Raw genomic sequence first — 20443 nt, forward strand, 5'->3', positions numbered from 1 at the left:
CTATTTTTAGGAAAAAAAATAGATATTTTCCAAACATGTTATTAAAATAAACAATCCTAAGAATATATTACTCAATCAATAATTTGAGATATTTGAGAAAGAAATTCAAATTCTGCTTACAATTCTTATCATCTAGCTTTAATGTCCATTCCTAAAACAGATTATAATGACTATTTTATTTGTCAAACAACTATATAATTTTTATTCATATTACAATGAATTAGTATTTCCAAGGTCCACTATTTTCCTGCTAATAGAAATGGATTGGGATTTCACCCTAGATGATTATACTTCATAGCCAGAGCTCTGAATTACTATAGTCTTCTGCATTATACCTTGCCCTAGACCTTGTATTCTCACAAAGAATGTCTTGGTTATGTAAACAACATTAATATATAAAGTATTTCAGTGTTTCTATGTTTGTTGTCTTATTCTTTGCTTAAATGTAGAATCTATACCATCTCTAGTAGATACATGAAGAACTACCTAATTATTCATTAGAGCAAATGAGTAGATACCTACATTAAAGGATTAATGACCTATCTAAATGTTTTCTTGACTTGTATTTAACATTTTCTAGTTCTTACATATAAATTACTGCATTTTGCTTTCTATCATAATTGGTTTCATTATAAATTATTTCAAATTTTGTAAAAGCAACATTGTCATATTTGCAGTGAACCTTGTTAAATTTACCTCCAAAATTATAATCCTAAATTTCAATATCATGAGAAATATATAAGAATTCTTAATTCACAGTGTTTTCAACATCATTTAACTGCATCATACCTTAGATATTTTTATATATCTAAAACTTTTCCCCAAAGATGTTTTATTTGAATATCCTAGTTATTCTGATTACTAACTATAACAAGCCTTTCAGATGTTTACAGAGTCTTTACATATATGCTATGAATTTCTTTTATGTCTTTCCTTTATGTCTGAGACTTGAGTATGAAGTAAACAACAATTGGAATAGCTTATAAAAATCAAATGACAGGGCTAGGGTTGTGGCTCAGCGATAGAGTGCTTGCCAAGCATGTGTGAGGCACTGGGTTCAATCCTCAGCACCACATAAAAATAAATAAATAAAATAAATGTCTATCAACAACTAAGAAAATTTTAAAAATCAAATGACTTCAAATGTATCAGATTCTGTTCTGAATGCTATATTTACCTTAATTTGTGTAATCCTCTCCATAACACTGTGAAATCATTACTACATTTATTTCCCACTTTGGTAGTAAGGAATTTACAACATAGAATTGGAAAGTTGCCTAAGTAAATGATATAGGTAGATGAAAATCTTTCACATAGATAAACAAAACAAAATGGTGGTGACAAATACATTTGATTACATAATTAAACATTCATATTAAAAGGACATTTAAAATATAAATTACACAAAATTAATTTCTGGCCTTGGAATATCCAGCTCTAAATAAGACATCTAATATGTATAACAATAAAAGCTGAATAAAATGAGAAAAGCTAATTCTTGAGGATACCAGAGAGAAAGCAAGGTAACCAGGAAATTTTCTACTCAGAGAAAATTTCCTGGTTACCTTGCTTTCTCAATACTGAAAGCTTCTGGCTTCTTTCTACCTAAACTCCACTTCTTCATCTCTTATTTTTTGTTCTTTAAATAATATTGGGGCTACATGGGGCTAGATTCTGGTCTATTTCATGTTGTTTTCTTAACTGATTATTTCAAATTCTTTAATATTAAATGTCATTTAACTGCTGATGACTTCAAAATATATGCCAGGTTTTTCAACATTACTTGAATTTCAGACACAAACATTAAGCCACCTATTTAGTCCCCTCAAACATGAAGCATCAAAGTAAGGTTTTCAAATTTTCCTCTGAAATGGTTTCCAAACCTCTTCTCTCTCTAAAATTTCTCAGTTGATTAATAAATTTAGTTATTCTTGGTTTACCTCTCTTATTCATATAATCAACCAGTCTTTCAGCAAGTTACAACAAGATCCCTAGAACATATCTCAAATATTTTTGTTTTTGTGTTTTTGCACTGAAACCTACAGGTTCAAGCTACCAAATTCTACTTTTTGGATACCTGCAATTTCCTTTTTGTCATGACCCTACTGCAACCAAATCAATTGCTCTAAAACAAACAAAATATATATTATAGTAATTTGTCCCTCTTTTTTATAAACATTTAATGTTTTGGGGGGCCTTAAAATAAAAAATAGAATTTGTTTGCTTTATTAGACCATGCTAAAGATGTGGCCCTTTCTGATAAATATCATATCTTTAGTGTGTTCTAATCTGAAGAATACAAACTATTCAAATGCTAATGTACATTTATTCTATACTCAATAAAAAATTGATTCTGGCATCACTTTTAAAAATTCATTATTATTTAATCTTCAATCTCAATAAATGTAATTATTATTGATACATGTAAATAACTACATATACTTCTTTAAAAGCCCATGTAGTTTTGTGCACATCTATGTGTATAGCCTCAGCCTTCACATTTTCTCATCCATTCTCTTTCTTACTGTGACCTATGGAAGAACAAGATCTAAAGTCAAAAGGCATAAACTTTAGATTACTATGACCAATCAAGAGCTCTAGCCCTTTATATGTATACCTATTTACTAGTGTGTTTAAAACAGGATTCATAAGTTAAATGTACATACAATAGCATTTATTATTCTAGTCACTTTTTTATTATATTATAGTTGTGTAATATGTAGGAAGCAGGCTTACTTGTGAATCATACACTTATTCCATTTCACTTAAATACTCATTGACTAATTGTAGAGCCCACTGAGGGCCAGAACTTTGTCTGCTTTCTTCATCATTGTGTCTTTAGTACCAACATCAATTCCTGACACAAAATAGTTATTCAGTAATAATGGTTAAATGAATTAATAAATAAATAAATATCATTTTGTTTTCATACCAGTATTGGGAGACAATTCTCCCTAGGGTCTCTCATATTTATGCACATTTCCGAAGTCAAGTCACGGACTGCTTTTTTTTTTCTGGGCTATATTTAAAAAGGATGTTATTATAATAAGGAAAACAAATAAAGTTCTTTTCACCAAAGTAAAAAAACAGTATAGCTGAAAAGCATAAAGATAATGTCCCTTTCCAGAACAATGGAAATATATGTTCATCGGCCATTATGAATTAGTTTCCTGTCCTGTAATTCAAACTTCTGCACATATGGACTTCAGTTGACACTTCTCAAAGCAAAAATTGTACTAAGCAAACTTAAGTAGGTTATTGCAATACAGAAAAAAAGGCGAGAACTGAGTCTCAACTCAGCTTTAAAAGCACAAGTGGTATGTTTTAAAAGCTGAGGTAAGGAGAGCAGGATATTAGGAAATCTGTTTATTAATTGGCCTTACAAAAGCAAAGCAAACTTTTCTCCTATTTTCACATCAGTAGGTAGTTCTATAATTTTGAGCAAAGTGTTAATGAAGTTAGGCTCCTCCCCACCCGGAGAGACCCAGAGATAATATAGCTTCTATCTTCAATGCTAAGGGCATCTCAGAGGTCCTTGAGAAAGACAGTCTTAGATAGTAACAAATCTGCAGGAGGATTTTAGGAGGATTTACATCTCAAAGGAATATAGGATAATTTTCTCAATGCTCTAGAGGTAGGAAGAAACTGTCTAAAGTTCATTTGGCAGAAGGAAACATTAAAGTCCACTTTACTCACCTTCTTTGGTCATCCTGTGGGAAATGAAGGGGAATAAGTAAAAATAAAAACAAAACTTCCCAAATCTGTGATACTTTGACTACTGCTGTTGCTAAGAATAATAAACGGCCTTTCCTCTTTGACACAGGAGTCATGTCTTCTTATCAATCAATATGTATAAAGCTGTGGTAATCCACTCAGTGCGGATGTAGGGCAAAATTACAGACATCTCAGGGCTCTAAACAGGCATGAATTTTATCCTTTTGTGAAATCATCACCATAATTTTTTCTATAGAAAATCAAGATCACTCCAGTTAATATTAACATAATGTTTAAATAGTTCTTTATGAAGAAGTAAACTTACTGAAAAATCAGTGAATGGAGTTGTATTACATTCTCCCATTGATGACTCACAATGACTTTGTTTATTTTGATTGCTTGTGTTAGTGATTTTGGCTAATAATATGTTGAAAGTCATATTTTCTAAGTTACAAATAAATTTACTATGAAGTTATTGTAAGCCAACACATAGAGAATACCAGCATAAAATACAAATTGATAATATTACATTGTTTTCACATTACCTTGCTGAAAACAAGAGAACTTTCAGTTGCAGTGTAGAAATATTCCTTATAAGTAGAGGCACAAGATACCATCTCTGATTTTCAGATTATTTTTCTTCTTATAGTTATAAAGGAATCATTTTTCTTTTATAAAGCTTATAGGTCATAATATTTATTTTTGGTTTAAATTTGCTTTCACTTTCATAGAATAATTAGATGAATAGTGGATAGTTTCCACCATATTGCAAGTGTTTCTTATCAACAGGAGTCTATGATGAATGAGATCATAGTTTTGTACTATTAATTTGACTTTTAAAATTACCCTATGAAAGAAATACATTCAATGTCTTTCATTTTAATTTTCATTATATTGTCAGAAAAACACATGCATCTTAACAGATTTTTAAGTGTATAGTGTGATATTGTTAATTACCAGTAAATATGCATTTCTCCCATGTTTCAGGGGTAACGGTGCTTGAAGGCCCTATTTATGCTGTGGGAGGCCATGATGGCTGGAGCTATCTGAATACAGTGGAAAGGTGGGATCCGCAGAGTCAGCAGTGGACATTTGTAGCCAGCATGTCAATTGCTCGGAGCACAGTTGGTGTAGCATCATTGAATGGCAAGTGAGTATATTTTTCTTTAATTTTCTTATTGGGAAAAAAAATAAATGAAAATTTATTTTTAAAACAACTATTAGTAAATTGATTCAGCAAAAAAAAATTAAACATTTTAAATTGTTGATGTTTTAAGGTTTAGTCTGCTTAGATAATTGACAAATAAAGACCATGCTCTCTCCATATAAGCGGGAACCAAAAATGTTTTACTTTAATTTCCGGTTAGAGAAGTGTCAAATATATTTTATGAGACTATTTATAACCTTCCTGGAAAAAAATAGGTAAAAACTACCCTTCAAAAGTCTTCTAAATATTTATTTTCAAAATATACTTCTTTGCATAATTATAACTTTCTGTCTACTTTTAAAGCATCTCCATTAGTATTACCTAAGTGAGAATTTAAGCCTAGAATCCTCAACATCAACACTGTTGATATTTTGTACCAGAAAATAATTTGTTGAAGGTAGAGTTCTGTCCTGTGCATTGAAGACTAGAAGCATCCTGGACTTTAATCCTCTAGAGACTAGCAGCATCACCAAGCATGACAAGCAAAAATGTCTTAGTACATTGCCTAATATCATTTGTCTGATAAATTCCAGATCCTTTCACCCCTGTTAGAACTGTGGTCCTAGGCAAAGGCAATGGCACCACCTACTTGAACAATTGCAAAATCTTTCAAAGAGGTCTCTTTACACCTTTCTCCTACAGTCTATTGGCTAAGGCTTCTAGAGAAATCCTTGTACACATGGTAACAATAAGTGAGTTCTTTGTTAAGTACATACCTTTGCAATTATAATACCATGCAAATCTTTACCTAAGAGGACCTACTAGATGTTACCCCTGTCTACTCTATTTTGTTTACTACACTTCCATCAGATTACCCTATTAACTGTGACTCAAATATGCTAAGGCCTAACTCAATTCAGGGACTCTGAATTTGCTTATTTCCTTGCTGAGATGCTGTTCACATCAATACTGACATACCTGGATCTTTCTCATTGTTTAGATTTCATCAAAAATGTCCACATGGAAATTATTACAACTAATCTTACCTAAATGAGAACACTGTGGAATATTCCAAACTGTTTTCTCATTGTTGTTGAAATAACTTAAGCTATTGCTTTGTTTCTTTTTACTAACATATATATTTAATAGTATTGAGATTTTTGTCTGCCTTATTCATTATGCCTGGGTATAATAAACATTATCTGTATCTACTGACTGCATATTAAATGAATTCCTCTATCAAATTTAGTTACTTAAAGTCTTTAAAAATTTAAATACTTTTTAAAATATATGTGACTGTGTGTAAAATACAGCTACTATTATAGTACATTGTTCAAAAATAAACTGCTTCTCTCACATAAATTGTAAATAAGCATTCTATGGCTATGAAGCAGTCTATTCTTTGTAAAGAAATTAATTAAACTAAAAGTAACTAGTCTCTAATAATTTTTATTAAATAATTTCATACTTAAATATCTACGTTTCTAATTTTTCAGAATTACAAGCAGAGATAAACTTGAACATATTTGTACATATATTTCTGGGCCCCAAAATTATATCCTATGATACTTAGAAATACACTCAATGGACCAAAGGAAATATATATTTAAAATTTGTTGGCTATATTGCCAACAAATTTTGGCAATATAGCCTCCAAATATCTTATGAAATGATAAAAAGTCCACGTTTCTATAATCTCTGGGGTTGGTCTGGTGTTATGACAGACCTGAAGACTGTATGCACCTGGCAGGCCTCCTGGAGCTTTGGAATCCAGTCTGATACAAATTCAGGCATCAAGACTCAGTACATGAGTAGTGGCCTGAAGTCTGGGTCAGTGGAAGCTGGCCAGGCTCTGGGATTTCTTTGGGAAGGCCCCCTGTTGGTGTCTGGGGCAAAGTTCAACCTCCACTTTCCTTCTTCCTCCTCTAAGGGAGAGTATCTCTCTTCATGTGATACTGCCTAGGGTTTGGGGGATCGGGGCATAGACAATGTAAATCTGTTCTCTACATTTTTGATATGACTTCTTATTTCTGTGCTATATTTGGGTGTTATAATCTCTTACCTAGGTTTTTTAACTTTTCCTTGATGTTCCTGTTAGGAGAAGAATGATGGGAAGTCTGTTTCACCATCTTGCTGACTTCCTCTCTCTTCTAACTTCTACACATTATTGACATACAAATTCAATGTTAATATGTTTATAGCAAGTTATATTTTTATTCGTAGTTTGTTAAGAAAAGCTTCATTCAGGTTTACTTTAGACTTAAATTATATTCTAGTGTCATATTATTTTAGGAATAAAAAGTGAATTAGCACTCTATGTGTACATACACATGCATGCACATTTATGTTACATTTTACATTCTGTTTAATTCAAAGATAAGATACACTTTTTATATTTATTGTTTTTTCCTATTTTCTCTTGGTTGGTTATCTTCTATATAATTTCATTTGAATTTAGATAAACTTCTTATACTTCAAAAGCCACATCCCAAAGGAATCTATTGGATTTTTGCCTGTGAAGAAATATTTACACATTAATTTGAGGAAATTATAGATGCTTTGTATTTGCAATGTTTTCATCTGAGAACATGGCCATAATTTTATCTTTCAAAATCACACTTTATGTATTTTAGTGGTTTTGAATTTGGCATAGTTTATTCTTTCTGAGGTTATTCACATTGATTTATATATTTGAATACTTGTGTATTACATATTTGTTCATATACTTGCGTATTAACAATTACAAAATTGAAGTTACATAATGCATATAATAGTCGTTTTACTAAATGAAGATGTTAATTCTGTTTTTTAATTTATAATAATGTTTTCTAGGAAGATAAATATACAGTAAACTAGTAAAACACCATCTCTGATTTCTTAATATTTATATTTGTTTTTGTCATATTACTTTTCTTCTTAGAGTAGTATCATACATAGTTGTTATACCAGGTGTCCTTGTCTATGTTTTCTAATTATCAAACATTTTTAATGGATATAGTCGGTGATGTCATTTATCATTTAAGACGCATATGCTATGTGATGTTAAAGGCAATATCTTATTGTATATTGCAGGAAGCCATCCAGGAATTACATGTGGGTCTTCTCTTGGTATGGTAGCCAGGGAGATTTAGGTTTGGCATTGTGAACTATCCGTGGCTCTCCCACAGCAATACATTGCCCAATGTGCATGAGCTTTATCTCTGCTCTACTAGGAAGATCCCTCATAGTAGCTCCGGAGATAGGCGTAACCCATTGGGAACTAGACAGCCCAACTTTAACCTTTTTTACTGAAGAACATTCTATGGAAGGCCTTTGATGTTTTCCTATATAAATAAAGCAGGCACAGACCCATTTTGCCAGTGTATAGAAGCTTGATCTATCTTGTTGGCTTGCCCGTCCTGTCTGTGATTTTGAAACTCTTATCTGTGTCCTTTGGTTTTTTCATCATTCTATTTTTCATAGCTTTCATTTGTCAGCTAGCCCATTCCACTGAGGGGAACCCCATTTCCACCACCTGCACAAGATGTGAGTGGGAGTGTTTAATAATTGATAATAATAATCAATTTTAATATTTGATCTGCATAACAGTATGAAACATTATGTATGAAGAATTATGTTTTTCTTTGTGAGGCAGTCAGAGAACTTTATAATTTTCACCTGGAGTTTTGATTTCTTGCCATTGGAATTAAGAATGCTGACAGAGGAAGCTCAGAAAAAAAACACCACAAATTTAAACACATGGAATCCAAGTTAGTGCAGAGCTGCACCTCAGTGCAGAAAGAGATGCAGCGGTCAGTCACAAGATGCATGTGATTGCCTGCCAAGTCCTCTGTTTATGCCTCCTAGTCTAGCCCCTGGGCACCTGGCCTGAACTCTATAGGGTTCTGAGGGGCACTGGTCTCCTAATAAGGGATAGGTACAAGGTCAAGCCACTCCCTGCAGGCTTCTTCCCTTATGGCAACACAAGAAACCAGTTGCTTTGCCAGGGCTTCCCTGACCCTTGGCCATGCTGTCCCTGCAAGAGCTCACAGGAACAACCAGACTAGAGACATTGTTCAAGTGTGGCTGAAGGAGCTGATACCCATCAGGCCTGTCATCTTCATCAAGACTATTTCTCATGTCCTCAGAAGAAGATCTTTATCAGCCAAGTCACCATCTTCACCCACAGCTTCACCTGCTAACACAGTGGCTAGATAGTGGTGAGGATACCACACTTGATTGCAAATAGAGCTGCTCTTGTTCCTGGTGAAACTGCTGCTGTAGGACTCCCTTCTCTGTAACAGTGATAATTTTATCCCCTTGCAGCTGCAGGGAATCAACCCCCTTTATGTCCACTAGATCTGTGAGGAAGTCACTAATTTCTGCTTAGTCATACAAGAACATATAGAGGTCCTGGAGAAGTAGGAGTCACTCAGGTTTGCATCACTGAAAATGGCAGTTTTATCTGTCAAGAGGTACGCCTTGATGTCCTGGAGGCCAATGATCTTGTTAAAGAGCTCATTGACAAGGAGCCAGAGAAGCCCATAGAGTTTCCATGCATAGAAGAGGAAGACATGGACTTGCTCTAGAAATGCAGAAGCTGGAGCAGCATTGTGCAGAGTTGTTCTTGCTCTTGAGCCCCAGGTGAAATCCAGGAGAATGCAGACCTTGAGGTTGAACAGAAACTTCACTTGAAGAGACTTTTCTAGAGTACTCTCCAGGTACCTCACCAGCTTCTGCTCTAAAGGATTTGTTCTCAAGTAGAAGTGTGTCATCACAACCTGACTCTTTTTATCTGCCCCTTCATGAGCTGAAATGACTCTGCTGGGGAGGACATCACCCTGACAGGAGAGCTGCAGATGCCAAACTCTGGAACCAGACTCCTCATTCACAGGAACCTGTTTTCATACTCTGGACACAGGTATCAATGTGGGAAGGTGACCTGGGGGACAGCTGGAGATAGTAAGGGAACCAATAGCAGCCATGGCAGTCTGAGCCAGGGGTCCACGTCCCAGCTCTTGCCAATGTAGTCCAAGAGGTGCCCCAGCAGTTGCCTCCAGAGCACCAAGGCCAGATATGACGACTGAAGAAGTATAGTTTCTTGAGCAGCAGAAAGAAATTATGGTGGAAATTTTGTGTACATTTTAAAATTCATTTCCTTTAATTTTTTTTTAACTGAGATTCTAAGGTTTACAGATAGCGGTTATACAATGTTTCTTATTTAATAACCAGTAATAATTATCAATTCATGTATATCCTTTTATATTGTTATTATACTCCTAAACTTGTATACTTTTTTTTATATCCTAAACTTGTATAATTTGTATACATTAGCCTTATTGCTAATTTAATCTTGTATTAGCTTTTTGTCAATGTCATTATTTGGTTTTATTTTTGTTTTTAATCAACATTGAGCATATACAGAAGCTATGCGTGCTTTATTTGTTTTCTTTATCATTCATTTCTACTTGCCATAGTTCTATTTATTATGTCTAAAATTCAAAACTTAACAAAAGATAATACTAATAATGGTCTTTGTGGTTTATTCTTTTTTATTAGTATCCCAAAATTTTATTTATTCATTTTTCTATACTCAACTACTGGATATAGCTGAATATTTTATTACTTTCTACTTCTTACTAATAAGAATGCTGAATATCCTTGCATATGTCCTCGCACATCTATACATTTGAGCTGGGTGAAGACCTATAACTGAAATTTTAGTCTTTATGGTTGTTATGATATGGATATAAGATGTCCTCCAAGGCTCTTATATTAATGCAGAAATGTTCAGAGTTTACTGTGAGAATCAGAATCAGAAAGCAGAGCTAAAGGATTTTAAAACTTGCACTTTGGCCAGAAAAATGCATGTAAAACTGGAACCCAGGAAAGGCAGTTGTTGAAGAGATTACAGTCACAGTCACTGAAGTATTTTGTACAGAGACTGTAGGAAAGATGGCTTGAGGGCATTTTCAGGAATTTGCCAAGACCATACCCATTGAAAGTTCAAGAAGGCTGAAGGTAAAATTTCTTTGAGAAAAGATTCTGGGGACATCCCATCTGCACAGGGATACCTAGCAAGTTGTTTCTCCATTCTTAATTTCCCAGGCACTCAGTTGCAGCCATGATCCCAGAAGGCCCGTCTACTAAGCAAACTGGCAGTAGCCCTTGCCATTATCAAAGTTATGCAGGTTCTGCTGGAATGCAGGATTCTGGAGTTAAGGGGTCATGAGTGCATCCACCGAGATTTTAAAAAAGCCAGTTAGCCAGGGAATGTAGCAGGGTCAGAATCCCTGTGGGCTGTCTCTGAAAGTGTGATGCATTAAGCTGTGAAGGTGAAGCTGAAGCCTGAATGGAGACTCCAGGAATTAAGAGATGTCAGTAACAAGGACTGTGCCGAGAAAAGCTGCTTTCTGCAAAAAGAACCAGGCCAAAATAACAAACAACCAAACAATCCATATTCTCTAATACTGAACATCTTTAGTATATATATTATCCATTACATACCTTTTTTTTTTTTTAAACTATATGCCACAGTCTTTTTCCTATGTTCTTTTTTTTTGGAGGTGGGGGGGGTTGGTTTGTGGAGTTTCTCATATATTCTGGATATTAATTCTTTCTAAATTGATGAACTCATTTCATTATTATTCTTCCTGCTACTATTTTCTGAGCCAAATTTCCAGCCATTTTTATTTTTTATTTTGAGAAGGGGGCTCACTAAATTGCCAAGGCTGGTTGAACTCACAATCTTTCTGTCTTGGCCTTCTAAGTTGATGGAATTACAGTTATCGTAAGGTCAGGCACCAGTGACCAAAAGGAGACAGATTAAAAGGTTGCTGAACAAGGTTTTATTGAGATTTTCTCCCAGGGAGGAGACCTCCAGACCAACAGGGTGGGTCAGGTGAATTGCTACTGGGCTCAGCCAGATTAGAATTTTTATTGGGTTTAGGGCAGGAAGGGAGGGCTTGGGACAGGAAAGGGAGATTTTTAGAGTCCCTTGTCCTACTGAGGTTGGTCGGGGGAGCTTGCTGAGATGGGGATTGGTCAGAAGACTCCACTGATTCACAGGTGTTTCTGTTGGTGCCAGATTGGTGGGTTGCCTCGTGCTTTGTTCCTTAGCCATGTCAAACTGACCCAGCAGTTATGTGTGCTACAGAGCCTGTTTTTTGTTTCTTTGTCTTTTGGTGATGGGGTAATGTTTAAATCCAGTGTTCTTTTATCATTTATACATGTTTTCACAACTCACACCTTGATTCTCATTGATATCTATGTTGTTAAATGTTTCATTAAAAGACAGAAATCAGACCTCTTATCAGTTAGGCTAAACAATGATAATTTAATGTGAAGATTTGTTAAATATAAATAAAAATTAATCAACTTAAAGATCTAGAAGAGAATACTATATCACAGTGTTCCCCTAGACAGGGGAACTGAAAGAAGACATTGAAATCATTAAGATTTAGAATTTGGAAGAAGGGCCAGATGTAACACAAACTCAAGATATTGGAGACTGGGTCATTATTATCTGGAGTCAATGCCTCAGCATGGTAGAAGGCCCCTTTGTCTGGGACCCAGGGTGCTCAGGAGAGGGTCCCAGTTTGCTGATGTTAATGACACTTAGTTGTCTCAATGAGATTAATTCTGTTGCAAACTAAATGAAACTAATTGTTGGAGTGAAGAATGGGTGAATCGACACTCACAGGAACCTGAAGCAAACAAAATGGAGCAAAACTGTTTCTCTTTCCTAGACTTTTAGTCTCTCTATCACCCTGTATTATCAAATTCTAACAACAAATCAGGAAGCAAAGCCCCCACTCAAAAGCTGGGAATAACAAAGAGGGTGTGGAATCAGAAAGACAACAAGGTAAAAAAAATTGTCACATCTATCTCGAAATTAAAAGTATAGTCCATGGTATAATCAGATGACTACTTTTCATTTTTGAAAGTTAATTCTTAAAGATCCACTTTAATAATCTCAATCTTGTCTTTTTTAACAATGGATTCTCAACTGTGTCTTTCTTCTACTCAAGGAAGTTTCTGTCTACTGTGACTTGTTAATTACTTTCCTATTATTTTCAACTCTTTGGTTTGTTATACACATAGACACACATACACACACACACACACATGCACATTAATACATATAAAAATATATACATTATATTTAATATGTATTATGATTTGGTTCAGGAATGTTCCCAAAGTTTCATGTGTTGAAGATTTGCTTCACCATGCAGCAATGTTCAGATGTGGGAATTTGAGGAAGTAATTGACCTCATTGATGGATTCATCTATGGAGGGACTCGGAGCTGAAGATTATTAGGAAGTGGTAGAAACTGTAGAAAGATAGAGGGAGTGGGACCTTGAGGACATCCCCTTGGGGATTTCATCTTGTCCCCTGCCCCTTCCTCCTGATCCTTCTTCTGCTCCCACTCCCACTCCCACCAATTATTAGGTATGAGCTCACAACAAAGGAAAGCTGACTAACAGTATGCATGTACATTGGTAGAGGGTTTGAACACTGATTTCTTTACCCTAAGTGTCTTTTGTTTTGAAATATTTTCTTTCTTTTCCACTTAACCTGGGGATTGTTTTTCTTCAACATTGTAGTTCAAGCAGCATAAGTTTGTTTACAATATTTATTATTTCTAATGTAAGCAAAATTTTTCTCTTAAGTTTCTCTACATAATCTTGAACTCATCTCCTTACTATCTACTTTATTCTTATTTTTTTTCAATTAACTGTAACTTATGTCATCTTAAGAATTCTATATCACCAAATGTACATTTTCTTAAATATTTGGGGTTATAATGCATGTATTTTTGCTCAGAGAATAAGTGTTTTAGTCAGTGTTTTCACTTCTGTGAACAATCAAATGACAAAAACAATTTTAGAGGAGAAAAAGTTTATTTGGTGGCTCATAGTTTCAGAGATGTTAGTCCATAGAAGGCCAGCTCCATTCCTCAGGGCTTGAGGTGAGACAGAACATTGTGGCAGAACAGTGAGGAGGAAAGCAGGTCAGGACATGGCCATCAAGAAGCAGAACAAGAACTCAACTCAACAAAGACAAACTATATATCCCAAAGGCATGCTCCCAGAGACCCAGTGTTGAGGGCTACAACCAAGTCAAGATGGCACCTGGCAGTTTGCCAGGAGGAGCGGTTTGTGAAACAACGCCACCGAGCCATTAAGATGGAGGGATTCCTTATTGGCTGACAGCTGTATCCAGATGATGCTAATTGAGTCAAGCTGTGTGTAATCAGTTAGGTATATATACCTCTGCTGTCCTGCAATAAAGCGGCTCCTGCTACCTTGGGTGCCCGCTACCTTGAGTTCCCGCTCAGTTCCTGTTGAGTTTTCCCACAATAAAGCAGATCCCGTTTCAACCTTTAAGTCGCTTGTCACCTCCCGGTTATTTGTGCCCAGCTGGACTGTGGCAACCCAGCAATAACCTACCTGTCTACAGTTACCACTCAGTTAATCCCTACCAGGATTAGTGCACTGATTGGGTTAAGGATCTTCTAACCCAATCATTTCACTTCTAAACCTTCTTGCAATATGTTACACATGAGCTTTTGGAAGACACATATCTAAACCATACTGCAGGATGTTCTTATTTTATCAAAAGATGTACACTTGCTATGTTGTACTTTGTTCTGTTTTCTTATGTGCTTTTTATGTCCTGTCATTTAGCATTTAGAACCCTTAATTTCTTTTTCACAGTACATTTAATTGCTGTCAAAAATCTACTCTCAAATATATTGCTAGCTATTTATTTAATATTGATCTTCTATTATTTTCAAAATCTATTAGGTAAGAAAGGAAAAATTGGCCAGAATCATGGATATCAAACTGATAGCAACCTATTCCTTTAATTTCTTTTTGTGTTTGATCAGACTTATTTTCTACTATATACTTTTCTCTTTCAAATCTTCCACTTGTAGCATCCTCAATATGGAATAATATTTCTGAATATTACTGAAAGATTTCTTTTGGCTACAATTTTTGAGGAAACTCCAAAATTCTACCATCACCATTTCTGGAAAGTTGATGCATAGGAGTGAAAAGGAATTAAAAGTACATGCATCCTAATGATCCCATAGTGATAGGATGCTACATAAAAAAAAATTGTACAAGCTTCCTAGAAATAGTGATATTTATCAGAAGGAATTAACATGGATAAATGGATATAAAGCCTCCTTGCTTCATCATTATATTAATTCATCATGTTATTGTGTAATGAATACACACATTAATATTTTAATATATTACTTATCTTATTCTAGATTATTTTAATGATTGCCTTCTGTTACGGCTTTGTAATACTTTCTTATAATTTTATTTTGAAACATTAATATATCTGTATTTTGTTGTATTTTCCAATATTAATCAGAAATAAACAGAATATGATATTTAATGGAGAATATAATGGCAAGTACTCACACATCATTATAACCAGTTTTCCATCTAGTTTTTTCTTATGCCACTTTTATATTTTCCAGGCATTCAAATGAATTCATTTTACAGGTTGTGTATTGGTTACCTAGGATATATAATAGCTTTAGAAATTCTGTTTATTTTATGCCAGATATTAAAATATGATGCTAATACAATTTGAAGTTTACATTCTTGAAATTATTTGCATTTTAACTAAGTAAATTATCCCAAAGTTGGATCTTATTTTATGAAAACACTTTTCATTATTTTATTTTTTACTTTATATCATCTGTCTACTTTAAATCAAAATAGCATGACTCTAATTTGGGCATCTATTCCCATCTCTGAAGTGTGATTTAATAGCCTCAACATTCTATGGTTTGATGAGTGTCTCTTAACGGCTGTGTGCTTTTCCTGTGTTATTCACACAGAAGCATAATCATGAGAGGGTGACCTTTTTCACTTCAGACCCAGAGCAGAAAATTGTTTCACATCACCATATCACCTTCTGACTTTTTCTTCCTCCCACCCTTGATTCTGCTGACGGGAATTCTTCTTCTTGGTTTTTTTTTTTTTCCATATATCATATCACTAATGTGTCATTCTAACCTTGCTGTTGTTTTTCTGAGTATTTTAAAACAATTTTTCCAATTAAGATTAATAAAAACAATGCACAATCCTCCTAAGTTGAGGTTATTTTGATACCATTTGTTGTGGAAAACTATGAAATTGGCTTAGGGTTTAAAATTGATAAATGTGTTCTGATGGATTCAAAAGCAAAATTAGATTGATTTCATGAAACTTTTTGGTCAGTATCCCAATAAGATGGAGTAAGCTAAGGAGTAGATATATCTTCTTAGGCCAGCACAGCTGAAAACTTATTTGGTGAATAAGGAAAATATAGCAAAACAGTGAATAGACAGTGTTATAATTTCAGACTCACCAGACAATGTATGCATTAGGGATTCTTTTTAGTTTCTTTTTTGATTCCTGCCTTGGCGTGCTTCCTTCAAATTTTACATTGAAGCTAGAAGATCTTTCTGTTTTTTTTGTTTTCTTTTCTTTACTTTTTTTTGGGGGGGTGGGTTTTTTGTTTTTGTTTTGTTTTTGTTTTTTTTGTTTTGTTTTTTCCCCTTAAGTTACCTCATACACAGATACTGATATATTATCTGAAGATACCCACAAGTAGGCCTGAATTTTAATAATGATTTGACACACTTGGAAAATATAAAAACAACACAACCATTTCATGATTCATTATCCCAAAACCAACTCATTCATTCACTCAGACTCTCATGTTAATAATACTCATGGAGCTGTGCCATTTATGTTCTGTAGGAATCAATGCGTATTTTTTTTATAATGTTCCAATATCACGCATGATGCCTAAAGCCATATGGACAGGCACTTGTATGATGCCTTTTAATACTCTATTTCTTTTTTTAAAAAAACAAATATTTATTTTTTAGTTGTAGTTGGACACAAACCTTTATTTTATTTGTTCATTTTTATGTGGTGCTGAGAATAGATCCCAGGGCCTCACACGTGCTAGGCGAGTGCTCTACCTCTGAGCCATAACCCCAGCCCTTCTATTTCTATTTTTATATTCAAATTTTGGTATTCTTTTTTCTTAAATCTGAAACCCCAAATTGTATGATATTTACTCTTCGTCTCACATATCTATAAAAGAAAAAAGAAGAGAAAGAAAAAAATTAGTGTGTTCATTTACTGAATCACTTCTGGCTACTAGTGAACTCAGGAAATTTATGATTTCTCTACTAGAAGAAATGGTTTTTCAGCCAGGGCTTTATGGATATCAGATTTCCAACAAGGAAACATTCCAACGAGGAAAAACAATTTGTGTCCTGTTTCTGAGTATGAAATGCAAACGAAAGTTAGAAAATCTTTCCTGGGACATGATGCGAGAGAGTGGACAGAAACAATTGGACTGAAAGGCATGCTCCAGGTCATATAGCAGCCACAGGCCAAGGTAAAGATGTTGCGAAATGTTAAAAGGGCAGTGACATGGCTGCATTTTAATTTTATAACTATTTGCTGTAGTTGAAAAATAATTTATAATTGCTAAAGATACTATAAAATTATTAGACTCCCACTACAATAGTAGACTGGCTAAGATATATTACAATATTTCTTGATAAATCATGCTTTAGGACTACAGAGTATAGTAACAGCAAACAATTCATTCTACTTCTCACACTTAGCATAGTTGCTTTCAGACTTCTCGGTCTGAAATGTGGTGCCTTAGATACAGACCACTCTTTTCTTATCCAGTCGTCATTCTCATTATCTGCCTTACAACCACCTGCTATCCCAGCTCTACTTGAATTGTTCAGATTCCCTGAACACACTTTGCTCACACAAATGTTTGCCTTTTCATATGCTCATCTTTCTGCCTGGATTCTGCCCCCACTTTTCTTTTAACAGCAGTGACTGCACTGACTCCTTCCCACCATCCACTTATGTTATGATTTGGATGTCAGATATACCCCAAAAACTCACATGTGACACAGTGCAAGAAGGTTCAGAGGAGAAATGATTGGGTTGTGAGAGTCTTAACCCAATCAGTGATTTAATCCCCTGATAGGGATTAACTGAGTGGTGACTGAAGTAGTAGGGTGTGGCTGGAGGAGATGAGAATTGGGGCATGGCTTTGGGTATATATTTGTATCTGGCAAGTGGACTCTCTGCTTCCTGATCACAGTGTGAGCTGCTTCCCTCCACCACACTCTCCCACCATGATGTTTAGCCTCGCCTCGAGCCCCAGGAAATGGAGCCAGACTTCTATGGACTAAGATCTCTGAAACTTTTAGCCCTCAAAGAGACTTTCCTCCTCTATAGTTGTTCTGGTCAGATCCTTTAGTCACAGCAGTGAAAAATCTGACTAAAACAGCTTAGTTCCTTTCTTCAGATGTTCACCTGATCAAATGTTTGCTTCAAATATAAGTTGCTTACATTTGAAAACTCTCTAGGCCAATAACCTACTATAGCTCTAGTCCCTCAAGTGCATTAAATTCCCTGTGGTAAGATCAATACTAATAAGACTCATTTTATTGCACTTGAGAACATCGTGTCAAGGAATATTAAATATATATGTTAAGATTTATTCTGCCTATATCCTAAATGGAAATATTTACAGTATTTTTGACCATCCAAAGCCTAGTTTGGGCTTTGATTTTTCCATGAACCCCTTTCTAATTCACATAATTTAAATTTATCTTTCTTTTGTGTTCACAAGAGACATGGTTAATACTTTTCACTGCCATATGTCAAAATCTTGTTTCAGTAGAACCTGAAGAGGAGCTTTTTTTCATCAAGTAGTCTTTATAGATGAATCTTCATTTTTCTAAAATGGGAAACCATGATGTTATTTATTTATTCAAATTACACAAACAGGTACAGCTTATGGCAATATACCAAAGAAAATAACTCAAGTCTGCCCTCAAGGAGCTAACATCATATTAGAGGAAACAGGGAATAGCCACAAAAGAAAAGGGAAGCTGCAGGATTCTAATAGGTGGAGAGAGGGAGTTAACAAGGACCATGAAAGAAGAATGATGTGTCCATCTACCAGGTTTTAGGTTGGTGAATTTTACTAAGTTTGGGGATATGGTGAATTTACTTACATTAATTTGCATATCTATAATTGTCAAATTATGTTAGTAAATAAGGGGTAATAATTAAAGTTTGATGTTCTGTATTAGGCTTCAATCCATAACTTTGTTTATTAACCTGTATGTTATTATGGAAGCAAGTTTTAGGCTGAGTTTACAACATGTACCTACATTTCTTGGTAAGCAGAAACAAAAGCCATCATATAACCTGTTGCAAACTTCATGAAATCCTGCTCACTGCCCTGTCAGGGGCTCTAACAAGTATCTTGCATAAAAAAGTTTCCTGAAAGGCAATGCAGAAGTACTATAACATCAGCTTCTAAAAGCTTCCTCATGGGATTAGATTAAAGAATTTTCCATTGATTAGGAAACAAAGGAACCAGAATTCTGGATCTAGAGAGTTGTTTCAGAGGTGTTGCACTACCAGGATTGTGAGATTCTGGTAGCGTTTGTTCTGAGTAATGAAATACAGTGGGTAAAAAATTGTATTTAATCCACAAGCTAATTAACAAAATCTTTGAATATTTAGAAAATAGTTTGGAAATTTTTTCTATAACCACCCTTTAAGTATGTATGATTGGCAAAATATGCAAAATAATAAATAATTTTACCTAGAGTACAGTTATAAATTTCAGGGAACAAGACAATGTGAGATCACATTTAGTAAAAGGTTACCTAGGATACAGTAAACACAATTGCACAATGGCACATAGGGCTGGAAAATTTTCTGGTAGAAACTTCTAATTGTCTTCCAATTCTCATTTACTCCTTTTTATATGATATTATAAACACCAATTATTTCTGAGGGATAAGGTCACCTACAATAAAAAGAATATTTTCCAACATTTTACCAGTTAGGAATTATTATATATCTAAGCTCTGAAACATTTATGTGAGAAGTAAGTTGTGCACCATAAAAGACTTTTAAAGGAAATATTGTGCTTCTTCTTCCATCTCATCTTCCTCTAGCTGTTTGAACTGAGACTATGATGGCTCAGGACAAGAGGGTTAGTGGACAAATCTCCATGGAGTTTTAACATTACTGCATATTTTCCAAGCAAGAAATTTTGACAATTTTTATTTACACCATATTTCCAAGGATATTTGTATGTCTAACATCAATAAAAAATGGGGAAATAATGTCTTCCTTTACAGCAGAGAGCAGCTTTGTTTCTTGAATAAAAATAATATCTCCCTTCAGGATAAAGTTCAAGTAGATTTGCTGGCAACTCTCTTTAAAAAATAGCCCTTCCTAAATTTGAGATTTCTCAAAAGTGAAATAGACTCATTATATGTGCAGTGTTTGCCTCAATCTCTGTGAATCACCCTGGAGGGCCTTTGGGGTCAAGGGAAAGTAACATGAACATGAAACTCATGTTGCCTATTGTACTGTAAGTGATGAAGGCATTTCTCTGGGAACAGGAGACTATGCCTTCTTCCAGCAGCTGAAACTATAACTTCCTAGCCTGTGTAACTTCCTAGCTTGTGTAACTTGTGGGGTTAAAATCTCAGAATCATCACATTATTGATAGAG

At 34.6% G+C, this 20443-nt stretch overlaps 1 protein-coding gene across 1 annotated transcript in view; it reads left to right on the forward strand.

Moving 5' to 3' along the window:
• The window catches only part of Klhl1 (kelch like family member 1), a 364387-nt gene that overhangs the window by 316989 nt on the left and 26955 nt on the right, over positions 1–20443 (forward strand). Inside the window, exon 8 of the mRNA XM_005324822.4 lies at positions 4702–4864. Within this exon, the coding sequence (XP_005324879.2) occupies positions 4702–4864 (163 nt within the window). The remainder of the gene's footprint in view (positions 1–4701; positions 4865–20443) is intronic.

Source organism: Ictidomys tridecemlineatus, chromosome 6, assembly GCF_052094955.1.
Source record: "Ictidomys tridecemlineatus isolate mIctTri1 chromosome 6, mIctTri1.hap1, whole genome shotgun sequence".
In the NCBI taxonomy this organism is placed as follows: Eukaryota; Metazoa; Chordata; class Mammalia; order Rodentia; family Sciuridae; genus Ictidomys; species Ictidomys tridecemlineatus.